A 20,987-nucleotide genomic window follows, 5' to 3' on the forward strand; every position below is an offset into this window, starting at 1 on the left:
AACTGATAGATAAAAAATTTATTTTTAAAGAGATGGAGATACAGAGAGAGAGAGGAGAGCAGAGCAGAGGAGTCCGTGTGTTTCTTTTTAGTAGCAGCATCAGTTGCACAGTTGGTCTTAAACCTACAATCTCTTTTTCGATGTACAAGTGTTGCTACCAGTTGAGCCAATCACACATTATTTACAAACGCATATGAAAGTTGTAAAAATTTCTGATGGTCAGAGTCTGTCAGCTTCTCCACGGCTGTGCGTGTATTTCCACGCCAAACTCTGTGACACACTCAGCTCCTTCTCTGTGCTGTCACTGACGACTGGAACACTTTCACTTAGAGCGTCCGGCACTGCAGAGAGAATGCAAAAGGAAATAGAATCATTATCAAATGCAGTAGTGGTGATTACAACTTAGTCTCATGATGCAGCTGAAGACACTGTCGCGTAATTCCTCTCTGACAGGAACATGTCCTTTGTCCCACTGTCACGCGAACACTGTTACCGTGGCAACCAGCCATCAACAACCTGCGGAGGCCGTTAGCATCAAGCTGTAGTTGAGATAAGTTCCAGTCACTTTTAGAAATGTCGCGGGCTCACGCAGAAGACGTGATTAAAAACATTATCCACGAAATAGTGCGGGAGTGTGCGGCGAGGGGACATGTCGTGTCGGACACCTTGGCTGCTTTCATGGTCAGTATAACCCGAATACCAAGCTAGCTTGCTACCACCGCTAAATGCTAACGCTCCATGGTTAATCCACCCCGAAAGACTTAAGTAGTTTATAAACTCCCCTGATTTAATGAAAGTAGCGTATGGTGGTGTGTCGTGTCCCGTCACCCATGTGGACTGTCAGCTCATTTTAGATTTGATTTTAAAATGTTTACTGCACGTGCAGGTGAAAGCTGTTGTTCTGGACCCAAGAAATGGATTCAATGTTGATCGCACACTGACAAAACAAGATGTCCAGAAACTGGAGGAGGTTAGTTTTGATCAGTTTTGCGTTCCGAATAATATATATATATATATAAAATATTGTACATTTTATTTTGAGGATCTATGGCATTTAAATTAAAAGCACATATCTCCACACTTTATAATAATTTGGCATCAAAAGTAATATCTTTTTTTTTTGTCTTCTCATAGTCCAGTGTTTCATCATATTAAAGATCCATTTAGAAAGGTTTTAATAGTGTAATGTAAAATCCTTGGTGTTGAACTCTACAGAGCACATGACCTCCGTGTGGTTAATGAAAACTACAGCCCAGTTTCTAATCTGCAATATATTTGACAGTTGTGTCTGGATAAACTGATGGAAAAGTGCAGCCCCTCACTCGACACAATCAAAATGCAAGTGTATTTTGATATAAATTACACCTCCCGACGTAAGTAATTGTAACTATCACACTAATGTCTCCTGCTACTGCCGAGAACTGAAATACAAAATCATCATTCAATAATTTTATACAGTCTTACTATTTAACATAAGATTATTACAACACAGAACACAGTCCAGTCTTGTTTTAGGACTATCATCACATTTAGTTAACATTTCACAATAAACAGTCATACCTGCTTAATTTTAATGAAAAACTTTTTGGTCTTTTTACCCTGACTGGAGTGTTGAGAACTGATTGAAATGTTTCATTGTATTTCTTTTATATATAACATATTTACATACAAAAGTAAGCAAGAAAAGATATTTTGCAATATGAATATCATGACTAGGCAAGTACTTTGTGTGTTTGTGCAGGTGAGTTTCTTGAGGAAATCCAGCAGGTGGTAGCCTCCAGGCTCAGTCCTGTGAGCAGAGAGATCACTGACAGCAGGGTGAAAACACGGGACGAACTAGATGCTCTGTACCGTAGAATCATCACTTACATTGTGCTGCGCTCCGGCTTGGGCTCACCTACAGATGACAACACTCTGCAAGAGGCTACAGGTTTAACACCAAGTTGTTTTGTCTCTGTGTCTAAAGAATATGCAGTCAGTAAAAGTGTACAGATAGCATTGTGTGGGAATGTAGGATAAAGGGTAGTGCCACCAATTTTAACAACACACAAATATTGTTCCAGTTTCACAGATATCACAAGCCAGATCTATGAATTGTGCCATTCTCACCTAAAATATATCAAGTTTACCAAATACATTATTTCTGTAGAAAATCACAAACATTTTGAAAAACAACTCTAGTATCCACCTAATGATTCGGATCCACACCAAAATTGAATGGAATCCTCCCTTACCCATACTACATCCCTCCACCAAGTTTAGTGGTCATCTGTTCAGTAGTTTTAGTGTCATCATGCTAAATAACAAACAAACAAACAAACAAACATATGTCATAAAACATATGTAATAAAAAGAGTAGTCAATGATAAAATGTAATTTAACTAAAGGGACATTTACTTTCTAGCTTTACTAACAGATGTGAACATGTCCTCAGACTGTTTGGATGCAATCTGTTAAATGTCATAAATGATCTGTCACATTCACTAGAGTGTCTGTAACTGTGTTAGTTAGAAACATGTTATTTCTCTGGCTACAAATATTGTGACATGCTCTTGACTAATGAGGAGGACGACAGGGTCAAGTCTCTTGTCAACAAGACAACATGACCCCTGTGCACAAAGCCAAAAGACCAAACCCGTGCTCTGCACAGACCACAGACTCAACCCCATCCAACACCTTTGCAATGAACTGGATCGTATTTATTCACTTAACTTTCGTGTTGGACCTCACTAATGCCCTTGTGGCTGAATTTGCCACACATACCATTGCCATGCAGTACACAACAAATTGTATCCTTACTGTTGGTTTCTCTTTGTGCCAGCTGCTCTGCAAAGTGTGTTTCCTCCGACTGAACTGGGAACCTTCATGGTGCTCTCAAAGAAGGAAAAGGAGCAGCAGCTCAATGAGCTCACTATGATTGTAACAGGGATCCGACTCTTCAACAAAGCCAGCAAGAAGAGTGGAGAGGAAACTGACCTTCGCGAACTAAGTACACTACACCAGCATATTGACATAAAAAGCAATGTGTTCACTAAACTGAAAAATCCTGGATGCATGTTAGAATTATTAGCTAATGTGGTAAGATGATACAAATCCACCTCCTCACCTAAAAATCCCTTCATGCCCTGGCCCCCTAGTACTTGTCTGACATCCTCCATGCCATGCCTGAGAATCAAGCCCAGAAAAGTATTTTTTATTTTAAACCAATGTGTTAAGTTATGGATACATACATGTGTTATCACCACTACTGCATTTGATAATGATTCTATTTCCTTTTGCATTCTCTCTGCAGTGCCGGACGTTCTAAATGAAAGTCTTCCAGTCGTCAGTGACAGCATAGAGAAGGAGCTGAGTGTGTCACAGAGTTTGGCGTGGAAATACACGGCTGTGCTGGAGAAGCTGACAGACTCTGACCATCAGCCTGAAGAACTTGACGTGTCCTCTGTCTTGCTCAAACAGGCTCTCTACAACATCAGGCAGCATGAAGTATTCCTCAAAATGTTACTGGTGAGGTGACAGCAGCTTGTAGTTATAGTCTGGGTAACTGTGTTTTTTCATGTAGATTATGACAACATTCAGTAAAATCAATACACCACTTTTTTGTAGCTTTTTCACGAACAATGAAGAATAGATGAAGCCATGTTTTACATTCCTGAGTGGCATGTTTAAAGAATAAGTGTGTTTTGCATTCACTATCAGGCTGATGCATGTCTGTGTGCCAAGCATGTTGAATTCCTGCAGACGGAGTTCTCATCACAGATGAAGCTGCTGAAAGAAACAGTGCGGTCAAAGACAGCTGTACCCACTGCAAAAGTTTTTGTGAGTGTTTCTACTTGACACCTGCTGCGTACCAGCAGGCCTTACACATATTATCATTCATTGGGCTTATTATTTCACAGATACGACTTGTAGTTTTTTTTAATAAGAGTGAGTTGTTCTGCCTTCAGAGCTTAAATCTCTCACTTGTACATCAAAAAAGAGATTGTAGGTTTAAGACCAACTGTGTATTTTTTACTGATGCTGCTACTAAAAAGAAACAGTCCTCTGCTCTCCTCTCCCTCTCTCTCTCTCTCGCTCTGTCTTTCTTTGTATCTCTCTTTCTCCATCTCTTTAAAAATACAGGTTTTATCTACCAGTTAAACTTAAATATAAACACACTGACACACACACCTGCAATGATTCCTCTGCCTTTAGCCTTTAGTGGCAAGGTGCAGGGGATGAGCTACTGCACCCCCACTTGCAGGTGCAACCTCAACCCTTTGGACAGTACTAGCTTTCAATCACACTAAACACTAAATGACTCTAAATGGGACCATAATTTACAATATGAACATCATGCTGTATTGAGTCGTCCTCTGCTGGTCATTCGAGATATTACAGGTTTCAGGCACTTGCGCATCTGCTTCAATTTCCAGACCCAGAGTCTACGTCTATTTTTATATTAAGTCAGTGGCTTAGTCTGATTCCAGTAGTGGTACCTCTCGCTTGGTTATAAGTTAGTTTCTTTATATTCATCAGTTGTGATGCATATTATACTTATGTTATAAATGTAATAAAAATAATAATAATAATAATGACAATTACCTCATTTTGTAATTTCTCATATTTTCTTTCAGCCTCTGTTCAAAGCCCTGTCAGAGGTGTGGTCTGGACTTCGGGATGAGGCTGAGCTGCTGAGCATCCTCAATAAAATCATGCTCAATCTGCAGCCCCACCTCGCCTCTCAGGCCAAGATATTTTCTAAAGCTTATCTGGATGACCTGCTGGAGGCATCAGAGGTGAAGACAGATGAACAGAGACTGACTGAGTATTCAGGTATGGCTGATGTCACACTGCCTCTAAAGTGATGAATTCGACAATTCAAAAGTCATAAAACTGGACTCAATTGACTTGAGTTTACATATAGCTGGATTTCTTGCTTTTGTGTTTCAGATGAGCGTATTGTTCAAGCTGAGATGAAGACACAAGAATGGCTCCTGCCTGAAACAACAGCTAGTTTTAATGATCTGGTACTACAGTATAATGGAGTCTGTGGCTACACACTTGTGAACAGGGACGGGCTTCTTCTTCCAGGTACTGCTCTCATTATTACGGCTTTATTCTTTTATTATTAACCACCTCAACTAATTTGTTTCAGGATCATGCAGCAACAATTAAAAGAAGGTTAATTTATCCATGGTCTTCCTCATTAGAAACATTCGAAAAGGTTTACATAATCAAATGTTCAGACTCATCACTTTCCTCATGCTGTCCACTGCTGCAGCTCCTCTTTTCAGCCTCTGTCTCAACAAATGTGGGGCATTGTGATGTCACATAAAATCGTTATGATGCAAAAGTATTAAAAGTTTTGTCCTTTTAAGTTTTGAAGGTATGTCTTTTGCAGGTAATCCACACATTGGAGTCATGAGGCATAAAGGACAACTTTATGCTTTTAGCTCCAAAGAAGCAGCCTTGAAATTTGCCTCTCGTCCAGACGACTTCATTGCAGAGGTCACAGAAAAAGCCAAGCTCTCCCCTGAACTCATTCAACTTCTCAAACTCCACCAACAGTTCTCCTGCATCAGCCCTTACACTGAGGTGAGTCTTCTTTCTCTGGGTAATTAAACATAGGATTTCACAGTGTGACTGCTTTCAGACATGAACCGGCGACCCTCTGGAGGAATTATATGTGTGAAAGCCGGAGTGAGAGCTTCTGCGCTCTTTCTCTCTCTGGCTCCCAGTATAAAGTCAGCAGATGTGTGAACACAGCAGGAAATCCTCCGCAGGATGAACAAGGGTTGTCGATGATGCTTCTAACAGCCACAAAAATGAAAAAAACAAAGAGAACAAGATATATCAGAATGAAAAAGCCGAGCCATACAGGTAGAAGACACTGATGATGAAGATGTCAAGAGGTTTTTGTGATTGATCCGATCCTGGTGTCAATGTGCTGTAAACAAAAACATTTGTTCTCCGCAGCAGAATTAATACTTTACATTTGTCTGTTACTACCACCCATCACCTGAAGCTTCTGGATTCTGCTGTTGATTTGCTGTTATGATTGTGTCTGAGCGAATAATTTCCTGCTGTGTTGTTCATGTGTAAGACGTAAACAAAGTCTGGACCCAAGAGTTCCTCTAGAGGCCATGTCTGAAGACGGTTCTCGTCACTTTGGCATGATCTGGTGGTGGCATTAAAAGTGACACTGTGACAGTATCGGTTTCTAACTTGGAGTTTTGCAGATGCAGCCAGAAGAGAGTTTGCTGGTGAAGCCCATCACTAAGTGTGAGAGCAGCACACAGACTGACCTACACCCAGTGGAGACAAACAGAGTCAAGTCATATGAGTGGAATGAGTGGGAACTGCGGAAAAAAGCTATCAGACTGGTGAGCCTGGTGAATTCACACTGTCACACTATGTAGTTTTATAGGTTGCTCTTTTTTAAAATCTTTTTTGGCATCAAACAACATTCAGGATAAATAGGCAGGAGTTTAGACTGTGAAAACACACATTGATTTGAAATGATCCTGGCCCAACTTGTACTGCAACAAAATGAAGCACAATGTCATGTGGTGCTGCACTGACCTATCACATTCATGAGTGCACTTTCCTGGTCGGGTACTCTGTATTACTGCTTTATCTCATGAAGATAAAATAGTTGTCAAATAGTTGTCATCATGTTAAGTGTCTGTGAGCACACACTCCTTGAACAGTGTATTAGTGTCTGATAAATGCATTGGTCTGTAACGCCAACTGCACTTATAATGTTTCACCCCCATCAGTGTAGCCAAGTGCAAAGTTTTAACAAAGCACTGACTCTAAATTCCTGATGTGATTTATTGAGGCTGTCTCATGTACAACACTGCTGACACCTGTAGAAATAAACTGAATATGAGTAAAATAACCTAAATATGTACAGATATACACACCACGTTACAGAGACAATCAAGTTACCTTTCCACTACTAACACCTGTTTCGGCTCTGACGAAGATGACCTTGTTAATTTATTGATCAATACATGTTTCCATTTCATAATTCAAGGCTGATCTTCGGACCAAAGTGACAAACTCAGCACAGACTGATCTGAGCCACATGAGGCGGGAAAACGTCACTCAGACCTGGCTGCCCAAGGACGCCGCCTGTCAAAGCAAGAGAGACGGTGAGAGCAGCATGCCCAAGCCTCAGGTCTACCTGGCAGGTCTGAGGGGACAAAGAGACGGACACATGGTCAAAACTAACCTGACTAGATCTCTGGATGAATAATGCATATCATTATTTTTTTCTTCAATTTCACACTATGTTTACTCATTTAAATGTAGGCACATTAAAAGGGTGGTGGCCTGGAAAATACAATAAGCATTAACCTGCCTTGTCAAAGACCCCTTTATAATCCAATCCTACAACTTCCTATAACTTTTTTGCTGTAATACTTTTACACAGTGTGTTTCAGTGAGAAACTGTAGAGGAACTTTATTTTGTTGAATATACATGCCTTAATTCAACAATTAAAAAAAATAAAGACACAACATTGAATCCTTGAGTTATTTTCATATTTTTAAACTTGGTGTCATTCTGGACTCCACCCTCTCCTTCCAATCCCGCCTTCTTTCACATCAAAATCATCTCCGGCCTTCACTCCCCGACTCTGTGGCAGAAACCCTCATTCCTGTCTTCATCACCTGCCGCCTGGATTACTGTCACGGAAAATGACTGGATGATAATAGATGATGTCAATGGTCCCTTCGACAAGACACACAGAAGACATGAGGAAAGATAAAGAGCCACAGAGTGAAAGAATCAATATTTATCGAGCTAAAGAGTGAGTGTTTCAGTAACAGAAGAGAAGTGCAGCTGTGGAATTAACACACATTTCTTGTTTATTAACAGTGATTAAGGTGAACTTTTATACTCGTGCTAACTGAAGCTAAAGCTAGGTGATGCTAAACAAGATGCACCATCACTGAGCGCTGGTTTTCTGAGGACTGTTTCTGGATTTATGAGAGGATTCAAACTCTGCTGCTGTCTGGTTTCATGTGTCGGACCACCAACCGTTTCTTTACCTTGGATGGGTACTATATGATGGCTAATTATTAAAATCTCTATTCAGGAAATGAACAAGGTGTTTTACTTTTTGCTTCTTTCACAGATCAGCTGGTAAAGCAACTGCTGTATTTAAGTTATTTTATAGTATGCTAACATATTTCCATCTTTTTTTTAGGTTTTTGTTGTTTGTTGCCTCCAAAGATATCCATGATCTGGCCAGTTCAATCATAACACAACACACATCACTAAACTCGATCAAAGATCATCTAGTAATGTGTAATAAGTCAGGTCTTTTCTGAACAGTGTCATCGGTGCTGATGGACTGGACGAATGTGGGTCTCTCTCAAAATCAGGTCCCACCGAGATTTGAACTCGGATCGCTGGATTCAGAGTCCAGAGTGCTGACCATTACACCATGGAACCACCACACATGGTCTAGTGTTTAATAGCATGACTATGTGAGAAGCTTTCAAACTCTGCACTTGCACTCAAATAACTCCAGCTTGAATTTGCTCTGCATGTTCTCAAACCGTTTGCTTGAACTCAGACATTCAGTCACTTGAACAGATTTCCTGCGTTCTAATTTCAGCTCTCAGATTGTTTTGAGCAACGAGTCCGGTGAATTTTCCAACCAATAGAATGCCAGCAAATGTGATTCGTCATCACTACACCTGGTTTTCTAATTTCTAATGCCATTTCAGTTTGTAGACATGAAATGAAGGTTTGGTATGGGTAAAGATAAAGTTTGAGAAATAAAGTGGTACTTTTACCTGCGTCACGACGAAGTCTAAGATCAGTGTAGTTAATAATTGTACTTCTAAATGTAATTAGAAATAGTCAGACAGAAGAGGGTTACAGAAAATATTATTAAATATTAAATTTCTAAGTCATACGTCAGAACACGATCAAGAGTGTGATAAAAACAGTGATCAGTGATGTCTATCAGTGAATTAAGTTCAGAACTAAGGCTGTCATTAGCAATATTGTGATTTGCAATTGAGATTTACCAGGGTGAGAATGACTTTCAAATGTACCTGTAGGTTGAGGGTTGATTGATAAGTCAGACTTAAAGATTGCTGATACTGTACACTGTGTATACTTTAACTTACATTAATGTACAAATGTAAATCTATACATAACAGGTTTTTATTTCTACATATGTATATCTTTTATTTCATTTTAGTCTTACTTGATTTTATATTGCTATGTTTATACCTGCTTTTTGTTTTTTCACCTCTTTCTGCCGTGTTGTTTGTTTTTCCCTACGGGGAATAAAGTATTTCTAATTCTGATCACCTATAAGCTTGTATGTAGTATGCCAGACTGAAACTGTATTTTTAAGAAAAGGATTTCTTTTTTAATATTTATTCATCCAATCATACTTTACTCCATCTACCAGGGGGTCATAATTTGCTGGAATTGTCGCACTGAGCTCAGGAGAGATTTCAACAACCAAGTTATTAAAACATTCAGTAGTTCTCATAAATGGGACTATGTCTCTCCTCCTTATGAAGGAACAGTAGTACTGATTTGGAATTGTTAATTTTATATCCAGAAAACCCACCAATTGTCTATTAATCCCATCAGATTGAGAATATATATTTTTTTATTTGTCAGGTAGATTATTGTCTGCAAATAGAGAAATGCAATGCTTTATCCCCCCAATAGTAATCCCTGATGATCCTTTATCAATCAAATTTTATTTGTATAACCCCTTTTTCACGGATCACAATTTGTCTCATGGGGCTATACCTGCCCTTACAGCCATGGCTAGAGGTTCAATTGCTAACATGTATAGCAGTGGAGACAGAGTGCGCCCCTGTTGGGTTGATCTCTGTAAACTAAAGGGTTTCAAAATGGTATTATTATTTATGATATCAATTGTTGGGTTTAGTAGTTGAATCCATTTAAGAAACATTTTGGGAGTACTTCGAAAAGGTAGCCCCATTCTATGCTACCAAATGTTTGACATGCATCTACTGAAAGCATTTCTGCATCTTTTGCATTGTGTGTCTTCAGTTGGGAACTTGTTTGGTTTTAGTTTTAGGGTTATTAAAGCTAATCTCAATGAATCTGGGAGTGTTCCTTTAATAAAAGATTCATAAAACAAGGTTAGTACATATCTCATTTTTTCCTAATATCGCACAGCCCACAGTCACGGTGTAATATAATAATTTGTAATACAGCTCATTTGTAATCTCAATATGATTGTTCAGCTCAAGACCATGTATTTCTATTTGCTTTGAAATTTCCCTAGACTATTCAAGTCTGAATACATTTCATAGATAGTATTCCAGTGAAATAAAGTCAAAGTAGTCTCTTTTGTAATCAAACCCACTTTTATTGGTTGCCTGTTAGAAAGTCTACACAGCATGAAGAGCCTTCCAGCGGGACAGGGGGCCTCTGCTGGGGATGTACTTCACCCCACAGCCATCTGAGATCAAACGCTTCTCAGCCATCATTTCATCAAAGTCGCAGGCGTTGAACTTGGTGAAGCCATACTTCTTGGAGATATGGATCTAAGGGTGAGAACAGTGACTGGAGTAAGTTCAGGCCAATGACAGAACAAAAATTACAATGCCCTTTGAGTAAAAACCAGTGTCAGAGCCTTGGAAAAAAAAACTTGTCTCAGAGGTCCCTTAAAGCACTCAGCACCTCCCAGCTGAGGACATACACAACCAATGAGTTACTGTCTGCAGCCTTTGCACACTGGAACTGCACTGCAGCAGAACCGGTCGGCTTAATAAGCTGCAGATTTTCAGCTCTTTCCATTTCCCTCCAAGTGTTTCATGAAAATATTTTTACTTTTAAATAATAAATACATCACCAAAAGATTTGTGTGTTGAGACTGGCCATGTGCTGCCTTACCTTCTGGCGTCCAGGGAACTTAAACTTGGCTCTGCGCAGAGCCTCAACCACATGCTCCTTGTTCTGGGCCTTGGTGCGCACAGACATGATCACCTGACCGATGTTCACACGGGCCACAGTGCCCTGGGGTTTTCCAAAAGCACCGCGCATTCCAGTCTGGAGCCTGGGAACCAGAAGATTGAGAGATTTTGCTCAAATATCTTTCAGGAATACAAAACAGAACAGTAATTTCCACAGCCCAGTACAACCCAATACAAAGATCCAGCTTAGGAAATGTTTTTTTTTTAACAGCAGTTCTGAATCAAAAATAATCACATCCTTTGTTCACTGGCCTCTCCTTGGTGATGCCCACCAGAATGTAACCCTACACTCCATATATCAACAGCAGATTCTCACCTATCAGCTCCAGCACAGGACAACATTTTGTTGATGCGGATGACGTGGAAGGGATGCAGGCGCATGCGGATGTGGAAACCGTCCTTACCACAGGTCTTCACCATGTACTTGTTAGCACAGATACGAGCTGCCTCCAGAGCTACACAGAAGGGTGCGAGAAAAAACAACAATGATTTAGTGTCTCAACTTCAGCCTGCACAAATGGCATTTAAAATATATAACAGTAGTGAATGATCAATGAGTTATTCTTCCATTGAATTGGTGACTTTTTTTTAGAAATAAAATGAAAAAAAGGTTCCAAGTTTAATCCCATTTCCGTTAATTGTTCCTTTATCATCTCGTTATATGCCCAATATGTTCACAGATTCCTACATCTAAACCTGTATTTTCTATTTCTGTAAAACAGTTTCACAACTTGTGCAGAATTTACACATTCTGCATCCAATGTTAATGCTTATTAACTCTTTACTAAAAATTAGTCAGTTAGCTACAGGGACCTATTCTGTCCAATTTACTGGTAAAATCCAGAGGCAGTGGGTGAAGGTGTGAAGCCCTCGACAGACAGGCTGTCGTCCGGACTTTACCATGTTGAGCTGCTAGATACTGTCAACTCTGCTGTTGAGGTGTGACACATTCAGTGATATTGACTATTGGAAATGCCTAGGGATATCAGTGACAGTTTCCTCCAAAGTTTTGCTTTGACTCAACATGTTAATATGTTCAATCAAACAGATGTGACATCTTTAAATTGTCTGTATTGAGCATGCAAAGGTGGATCAGTTATCATGTACTTACAAGCATTTTTAGGTTAATGTTTGTTAAATGCTCACCCACTTCATTCAAATCAAGACCTTGAAGTAACAGTAGTTTTTTATTAAAGTTGGACTTAACTCAGTCCAATTTCTCTATTGCTTTGTTAAAATAAAAACTTTAATGACAGTTGTCAGGTCACATGGCCATCAACATTTGGTCACAGCTTATTGAACTACTCACCTTCTGAGGACAACTGCTCATACTCATCAGAGACCATGTGGCCGCACAGGGGGAACTCATCTACCTTGGCCCTCTTCCTGCCCAAGTCAAAGATTCTGATCTTAGGATCTACATACGAGGAAAAGAGGAAGACGAGAACAGGGAAGAAAATTAACCACAGATTTATACTCAATACTGACTACTTGATACAGGGAAAACCTGTGCTATAGTTCTGAAATCATACACTCAACATGTGAGTTAATCAAAAGGATTAACCATCACAGTTTTTTGTCTCAGTGGTCCCTTAAAGCACTCAGCACCACCCAGCTGAGGACATACACAACCAAAGAGTCACTGTCTGCAGCCTTTGCACACCAGAGACACATGGGAGGGAGAACTGGTCGGCTTAAGATGCAGAATTATCAGCAGCAGAAAATGCAAAACACTCAAGTCAAAAAAAGTAGTGCTGTGGTCAAACAAAAAATTGTGACAGACAGAAATCACACCTTCAACCAATCAATTGGATGCAGGGAAGAAAAGAAACATCTGTGCAGCCCCTGGTAGCCTTATTAGCCTGAATAAAACTCGAACATTGAAATATGCCACAGTGAGTACATTGTCATAGCTTCAAGCGTTAATTTAGAGCTTCCTAACCATCTGTTTAGCAAAATGCAGCTACACAGACGACTTGACAGTATTTACTACTTCTGAGCCAACTCAGATCAAACAATCATTAAATAAGACCTAATACTCATTAGAGCAGCAGGGCTTAACCTTGTGGAAGCAATTTAAAAAAAACTATATTTTCATTCATTGTAATGCCATGTTCAGGACAACACAGATGTTGAGTGAAGAGCAGAGATCTTACCAGGCACACCCCTGCAGAAACGGGACTTGGGGTAGGGCTTGTTCTTGCAGTAACGGTAGCTGTGAAAGACATTAAGGCTTACAAGTTAAACCACTGACCCAAACTATTGTCATTTTGTAGCTATTGTAATAATTTCTTAAGGATTTATTTTGTTACTGTCAACAATCCCCAGTTCAAGTTAGTAAGACTTTTCCTGTCTCAAGCCTAAACCCCATTAGCCCTACTCAGATTTACACATTTTATAGTTTTAAAACCACCTTTGTTAATCCCACAGCAGGGTAGAATGAACAACGCAATAAAACGGAAATAGAGCTTTAATTTCAGACTGAATTCATCATCTACACAAGACGATGGTGTATACAGGCCTGAGCTGAACTGAATCAGGAACTGGTCACACTCAGTGTTACAGATGTGTTCAGTAGTTTGAGCAACAAGGCTCAGAAAACTACACAGGCGACACTTTAACAACTGTGCTCTGGTAGTTTAATGCCAGACTACTGAATATCCATAATAGTTCAGTTAGCATACAGGATCCGTGTGTTTTTAATTTAGATCAAATGTGATGATTCATAGATGCACTAATGTTACTGACCACTCTGGTGTTTTAACCTGTAGCGAGTCCTACACCTAATGCACCTCATTAGCATTAGCCGCTAGCTGCTGTTAGCTCAACAAGCTAGCGTTTACTGGCAATGATGACGTTTAAGTCTCACTAAGGACAGGCACTCAGTAAGTTAACAACGACAGCCAACACAGAGAGCACCATGTTCTGATAAGACAGTAACCAGGCGGTCAGACAGCAGGTCTGCCGGCACGTCAGCACCGGGCACATGGTGCGCCCGGGAGCCGCTGCCATTTTCCTCCGACCCTCTCTCAAACGGCCCTGATCTCTAACGACGGAGCAGAGCACTCACCAGCGGGCTGGTCGGCGGCCCATGGTTGCAATCTGTAAATGAACAAACAAAAATGTGTTATTCGTGTTAATCCGCGACTAAAATCCCGAGTAAAAGCGTTTAATCTGTCTGTTCAACGGGGAGAAGGAGCAGACGCGCTGCCACCACGCACTCACCTAATGGAGGAAAGGAAGACGACCTCACTTCCGCTTTGTCATATGGACGAGCAAAATATATATCATATTGACGAACGAATTGTTTTTGCTTCATTGAGTATTTTTGCTATATGAAGCTATCGACACATAATAATAATTCAATTTTATCCGTATAAAAATTATTTGATCGCAGTTTTTTAATGTTTTAAGCTTCAAGTGAATGCTGGGAAGTGTAGTTCTATACGATAGTCTGAGACTCTAGGGCGACATCTACTGTATCCATGCTGTAGGTGTGCAGTTTGATTCATTCCACATGTAGAGAAGCTTCTTTTGATAATAATAATAAAAATAGTAATGATAATAATAATAACAGTAATAATAATAATAATGTATTGAAATAGAGAATATGAAATAGTGATATGTCAATAACCCTTACACCCACAATGAGTGCAATAATTCATATCTGTTCATACCTCCCCATAACTGCTGCTAAATCATGACTGCATATGTTTCTATTTCACCTTAGCACCTTATAATGTTTTATTATAATGTTTATTGGCACCTTTTCATGTTTTATTTAATTTTTTGCCCTAGTTAATGACATTTGTACTTTCTTGTTTATTTGCACTAGTGTATTGGTATTTTTGTATATTTTAGTTTCTCTTATTTTATTTTTTTCTGACACTATTACATGTTGAGCTGCTTGAGGTGCCTGGGATTCAAGATTTTCATTGCCAACATGTACGCTGTATCTGTTGTGCAGATGACAATAAAACCTTTTAACCCTGCAGTGTCATTATGGCGGAACTGTTCCTTCTTCACCCCCTCTTCACATCAGATCATCTAAAGTAACAAGAACAGTTCAGGTGTAATTGATAGTAATATAATTATCATAATATTTGCCTCAAAACATTTACAAACAGCTTGTCTTATTTCAAGGACATTTATATTGAACTGAAATACAATTTGTACGTACTTAAGTTAAGTAGAATTTTACTCCACTTAATATCTCTACCCCTAAAGATTACAGACATAAACACTATAGTGTTTCCTCTTTTTCTTCTGTTCAGTCCCATCCCCATGCTGATGTGCTCTTGGGGAAGACACTTAAACTCAAATTAACCCTGGTGGCTGTGCCAGCAGTGTGTCAATGATGTGTGAGAGTGTTGCACATACATGCACTGTATGAATGAATGTGTGAAAGTAAAGTGCTTTGAAATGTCATCAAGACTACAACCCCACTAATACAGACCATTTACCACAATGGTAGTGAAAAGTGCTTTGAGGAGTCAATAGTGGAAAAGCACTTTATAAATCTGCCTATTGTTAATTTTATCTTGTTTAAATTGGTGGAAGAAAAATACTGTACATTTCAATTTTGAACTACTTCAGTATATATTTCCATTTATGCCACTTTATATCTACTCTGCTATGTTGCTCAAAGAGACAGACAGACTAACAGTCAGATGCCACCGATAACAATATACTTGGTTAAACTATAATTACAACGAATTTGCTGATTAAAATATTACATCAAAATACAATATGTGCTTATGTAAACTGTCTTAGTGCAGGACTGATGCTTGTAAACTAATGTTTTATACTGTATTATTGGTAGAAAAAAAGAAAAAAAAGTAGTGACCTTAAAAAGATGAACATGTTTAATTTATAAAACTTATAAACCACATTTTAACATACACAGCACCATGGCCTGTAATTAGCTCACCCGAACTGAATACTGCTGCTTCTAACATTATTGATTATTTACCTGTGTATGTGGTCTGTGTGCTTTGCAGTATTTCACAAATGTCCACTGTGAACAAGGCCATCATTTATTATCATTCATCCACATCATATTGATATTTATCTTGTCCTGACAAATTTGATATTTCCCCCAAATTTCCCTTTGTCTTATCATTTTAGTTATATTTGAATTTGCTATGATCAATAGCACAGATAATACAATAAACATATAAAGGAAATAATTCCTTTTGTATTGACTCCACAGCCATGTGTCATGTGTGACAAAAGCTTTCACAGCTTTATTTCTTTACAAGTTGATGATTTAGTTAGTAGTACTGTTGCCTCATTGCCAACAACTATAGACACTTTCACCCCTTTGAAAAAGAAGAAAGTAAATCAGAGATGCACTCAAACAAAGAAGATATTTGCCAAGCCTCGATATCTTATAAGGAAGCTCTCTGAATGGTAACAATCAGTGATAAAATTCTCCACCTCCTCCCCATCAATGGCACAGACTCACTGTCCAGTGCAGAACCCATAGAACCAACTGTAGCACCAGATTTATAACTATCGTTTTCTTCAGAAGATCTTTCGAGAGCTGACTTCAAATTTCTCTTAATCCAAATCATCATCTTATCTGTTAGACCAAAACCCAACTAGACTTTTTAAGGAAGTTTTTCCTAAAATGAACAGTTCCATATTAAATCAGATTAATATGTCTTTGTTAACTGGCTACGTACCACAAGCTTTAAAGGTAGCGGTAAATTAACCTTTGTTATAAAGCCCACTCTTGACCCAGATGATTAAGCTAATTATAGACCCATATCAAACCTGCACTTCATTTCTAAAATCCTTGAGAAAGCTATGTGATTGCTTGCACAATGGTTTGTTCGAAGACTTTCGGTCAGGATTTAGAATTCATCACAGGAAAGAAACATTCCTAATAAAACGTACTAATGACCTTTTCATGGTATCAGACAATGGACTTGTCTTTATACTTGTACTGCTAAATCTTAGTGTCGCATTTGATCAAGATTCTGTTACAGAGACTGGAACGACATAAAGGGATTAAAGCAACAGCAGTAGGTTGGCTTAAGTCGTACCTGACAGTCACAACCATCTCTCCTCTCACACCAACCTGTCGCCCACATTGAGTCTGGTTCTGGAGGTTTGGTCTGGAGGTTTTTCTTTGAGATCCCAATGCACTCTACAAAATGGCCATTAGGGGACACTATAGTATCATAGATATATACATTTGTAAAATCTCTGTTCATCTGCGCCCTACTTTACTAATTCTTAAAAAGGAACAATGAGCTCATATCTAAACTCTTGTTAATGCAGAACAAATGTTCTGTAGCCAGGGAATGTGAGGAATTCTTACCTCGTCCTGGCTCTGTTCAGTGAGAGCTGCTCTAACATCCCTTTACATACCAAGGACTGTTTTCCTCAGGTCCTTAAAACACATGCTAAGGTTATTCAGTCTGTACATCATGTAAATGCTGCCCTAACACCCCTTTGAATTTAGTTTGTCTAAAGAAGATGGCGTTGTTAACTTTGTTAACTTCTATTCAGCCCAGCCCTGATTAGGAAGTGGCGATACACGGCCACTCCTTGCTGAGTGACTCAAACACATAGCGGATATGTCAGTCAGGAAAGCTGCTGAACTCTGACAGTGATCCCTGCACAGCCTCATGTGAAGGTCAGCTATCAGCACAGAGTCGCCTCTATCTTGTCTAGCCCTCCTGTTCTGTCTGAACCTCCTCCAGACTGTTTCTGTGCTCCCTAAACCTCACTCAGGAGCAAGGACGATAGTGTGACGATGGAAAGAAACCAAGCACCAAAAATGGTCCTACAGTGTGTGCCTGTTTCTGGTGGCCAATGACACACACACACACACACACACACAAACATACACACCCACACCCCCCCACACACACACACGACAGACATAGCCTATTGCTCAGGATTTCCATTTAGATCTAGGCTGCAAACTCAGGCAAATAAGCGGGGAAATGCTTATTCATCAATACTCAAATTTCAATCAATCAATCAAATGTATTTATATAGCACGGTATCACAACAAACAGTTATCTCAGGGTGCTGCTCAAAAGTCCAAGTCTTAAAAAAGCAAGCATGAGCAACAGCGGGGAGGATACTAAGGGTTAAATAAGTGAACTGATACCGCTTAATATTTTCAGACAAAATATGACTCCACAACCAGACACTTAGCTTAAAAACAGTAATCGATATTTTCCAAGGGGCTATGTCAGTTGTTGTTTTGTTTTCTAAAAGACTTTTCAAACTTTCATTACTTTTTATTATGTGTTATTGCGTGTTAATAGTTGAGCTCAGGTGCTACCAGATGGATGATTTAGCTGAGGAGAGCACCAGGCTTGCTGTTTTAATTCAACACCAAGCTGATGCTTATCCAGTCAAAAAGTAATCTTAAGAAACCCACCATATCTGTAAGATAGAACACCCAACTGAATGTAGTCTCCACTACTAAGACCATCTACTAAATGCTTGATAAACATGCAGATAAATGTGTAGCTGCGGATAAAAGTGTTAACATTGAATTTGCTTATACTGCCCACCACACCCTCACATACACACACACACACACACACACACACACACACACACACACACACATGCACTACCGACCACTGACTAATATGACTGATGAGGGTGTGACTGCTAACACCCTCTGTGTTAATCTGAAAACGGAAGTATTGTCTCTGCGAGTATGTTCTGGCAGCGTCTGTGTGTGTGTGTGTGTGTGTGTGTGTTTGTGTGTACATTCACGTGTAATTCAAGTTCATATGTGTGGGTTTGTGGTCATTTTCAAAATACAGGAGCTGTAGCAACATTTTGTGTCAGAGAATAAAATGAGATTAAGATGAGAGTGTGAAAATAGAGCTCAGGATGATGAAGTGATGGGTGGGGCTCTCAAAACTACAGTCACACACTTCAGATAGTGTCATTGAGCTAATAAGAGTCATAAATCCATTTACAAGTTGTTCAATTATTGTAGTATTCTTAATGTATTACATGATAAACTCCACCCAGCCTTATCCGTAAAGATTGGCTAGAGGAAGTTTTTATATGCCACCATATATAAAGTACATACAGTATATTATACCATGTTGCAAACATTACATAATTCAATTACTTTAAAGTCACACTTGTTTATATAATTTGAATATATTACAGTAAGTGTGGACAAGTGGACGGGTCAACATATATTGAAAAATATATATTCAAGGTAAATCCTCCAAACCATGGCATTGTGCAACAGGCTCTGAGAGAGTTTGTACCTGTTTACATTTCCCTGCAAACGGTCTTGTGTTCTTAGTTACCACCACACAAAACACCTCTGACAGGACCAGGACTCTGGTCTCTCTCTCTCTCTCTCTCTCTCTCTCTCTCACACACACACATTGATTGAATAAATCAGGAGACAGAAGGATGAAGGAGGGCATGCAGCTCTCACTACCGGGGTTGTGGAATATGTCAGATTTTGCAACACAAGGAATTTTTTGCAAAGTGGGCACATACTGTTTATCGGGAAGTGAAAATGAATTGTTGCCGAGGACACCAAAGCCAAAGAAAACATGAACAATGGATTCTGACTCATTCCATCTTCTTCCTTCATCATATGCTCTTTTCTTTCTCTTTATCCATTGAGATTCCTGCACATCACTTCTTCATCATGGAGACACCCCTGCGCTACAGAAAATGAAACGTCATGTTCCAGAAAAGGATATCTAATATCTGAAAAATGAATAACTAATGCGTCAGAAAATGCTCAAGATAAGGAAATCCTACATTCCCAAAAATTATTTCTAATGCTCCAGAAAAGGAAATCTAATTCTCTAGAGAAGGATATTTAAAATTTGAGAAAATGATTTCTAAAATTCAAGAAAAGGATATCCAATGCTCCAGAAAAGGATATCCAATGCTTCAAAAAAGGTTATCTAATGCTTCAGAGAATGGTATCTCATACCTCAGAAAAGGATATCTAATGCTAAAGAAAAGGATAAAATCTGATCCAAAAAGGCAGCTAACGCTCCAGAAAGGATATCTCATACCTAAGAAGAGAATATGTAATTCTCCAGAAAAGGATATGAACTGATATGATATTAAATGCTCCAGAGTATATGGTATATCAGGTATAACTATAGATTCGGAAGCTAGTATTTAGTAAACTATCAAGAGACTACTGGCATGACAAGTACCTTCATGTGTTGCCAAAGCAAGTGTAAGAAAACCCCCAAAAATAAAATACATCAAATAAATTCCAGAGGGTAAAATGAGAGTATAGGCAAAGACACTTGAAGCACTTAAATTTTTAAAAATGCAGATGTATTATATGTGATCACGTATTGTACTAATGGTGCAGCAGCCCACTTTGATATGGTTTCTCACCGTCTTTATGTCAGTGTCTCTTTGCAGGTCATGTCTCTGCAGGTCTGTGTGTCAGGCTCAACTGCTTCGGTAATGAGATCATATGATGTCATGCAGTTCACGTGGGAGCAGGCCTCCGTTCAGTCTGGCTGAGTCCTGGTGTGTGTGTGTACTTGTGTCCGCGTGTGTTCTTGTGTGCGAGACAGAGACACAGTTTGTAGAAATCCAGGTTAAATACATAATATAGACCAACTAGAAACAAGACAACTCCAGTGTTAATCCAATAAACCAAATATTTTCAACAGTGTATTCTACAAAAGTAAATTCTTGCCAATTCCCTCTCTGTGTTTCTCCTTCACATTCTCCTCTGTCCATAACTGTTTGTATCCAGAAGAATCCATTAGACAGTGCAGTAATCCACCAGATCTCACAGTGTGAGCTGAACAGCAGCCCTCTGCTTATTTCATCCAAATTCTAATTCATATCAAATCCCCCCCTTCTGCCTTAGATTTTCTTCATTTACTGTTTTAAATACACTATAGTACTTTACACTATAGACCCTTTTCACAGCAGCCATTTTAACATGAATTAGTATGTAAACACATATGTCACTAATCACATTCACAAATGTTGTGCTCTGTTTAGATGAACATTAATTTATG

The 20,987-nt window shown here is 39.1% G+C and overlaps 2 protein-coding genes and 3 non-coding genes across 7 annotated transcripts; 1 reads left to right on the plus strand and 4 right to left on the minus strand.

Annotated features, from left to right (window-relative positions):
* Positions 1-291: 291 nt before the first annotated feature.
* cfap206 (cilia and flagella associated protein 206) lies at positions 292-7,513 on the plus strand. Of its 2 annotated transcripts, none has more exons than XM_069526862.1 (12): positions 292-681; positions 887-970; positions 1,283-1,373; positions 1,742-1,930; positions 2,822-2,989; positions 3,293-3,507; positions 3,742-3,819; positions 4,617-4,815; positions 4,933-5,073; positions 5,384-5,577; positions 6,222-6,365; positions 7,022-7,513. In XM_069526862.1, the coding sequence occupies exons 1-12, from the start codon at positions 574-576 to the stop codon at positions 7,241-7,243; spliced, it is 1,833 nt and encodes a 610-aa protein (XP_069382963.1). In that variant the 5' UTR covers positions 292-573; the 3' UTR covers positions 7,244-7,513. The 2 variants fall into 2 exon arrangements, with proteins under 2 accessions (XP_069382963.1, XP_019944528.2); XM_020088969.2 differs by having other exon boundaries at positions 293-681; positions 3,700-3,819.
* An 861-nt stretch (positions 7,514-8,374) lies between these two features.
* Positions 8,375-8,446, minus strand: trnaq-cug (transfer RNA glutamine (anticodon CUG)). Its single transcript has one exon. It is a non-coding gene; the product is annotated as a tRNA-Gln (tRNA).
* A 1,897-nt stretch (positions 8,447-10,343) lies between these two features.
* rpl10 (ribosomal protein L10) lies at positions 10,344-17,496 on the minus strand. Of its 2 annotated transcripts, none has more exons than XM_069526863.1 (7): positions 17,300-17,496; positions 14,042-14,073; positions 13,128-13,186; positions 12,281-12,388; positions 11,288-11,426; positions 10,892-11,054; positions 10,344-10,542 (listed from the first exon to the last, which is right to left on the minus strand). In XM_069526863.1, exons 2-7 carry the CDS (start codon positions 14,062-14,064, stop codon positions 10,387-10,389), a joined length of 648 nt encoding a protein of 215 aa, XP_069382964.1. In that variant the 5' UTR covers positions 14,065-14,073; positions 17,300-17,496; the 3' UTR covers positions 10,344-10,386. The 2 variants fall into 2 exon arrangements, with proteins under 2 accessions (XP_069382964.1, XP_019945128.1); XM_020089569.2 differs by lacking the exon at positions 17,300-17,496 and adding an exon at positions 14,197-14,236.
* On the minus strand, positions 10,645-10,777 carry LOC138410640 (small nucleolar RNA SNORA70). The gene has a single exon (XR_011243341.1). It is a non-coding gene; the product is annotated as a small nucleolar RNA SNORA70 (small nucleolar RNA).
* Positions 12,546-12,676, minus strand: LOC138410641 (small nucleolar RNA SNORA70). Its single transcript, XR_011243342.1, has one exon. It is a non-coding gene; the product is annotated as a small nucleolar RNA SNORA70 (small nucleolar RNA).
* Positions 17,497-20,987: the final 3,491 nt, after the last annotated feature.

Source organism: Paralichthys olivaceus, chromosome 6 (genome assembly GCF_024713975.1).
Source record: "Paralichthys olivaceus isolate ysfri-2021 chromosome 6, ASM2471397v2, whole genome shotgun sequence".
NCBI lineage: Eukaryota > Metazoa > Chordata > Actinopteri > Pleuronectiformes > Paralichthyidae > Paralichthys > Paralichthys olivaceus.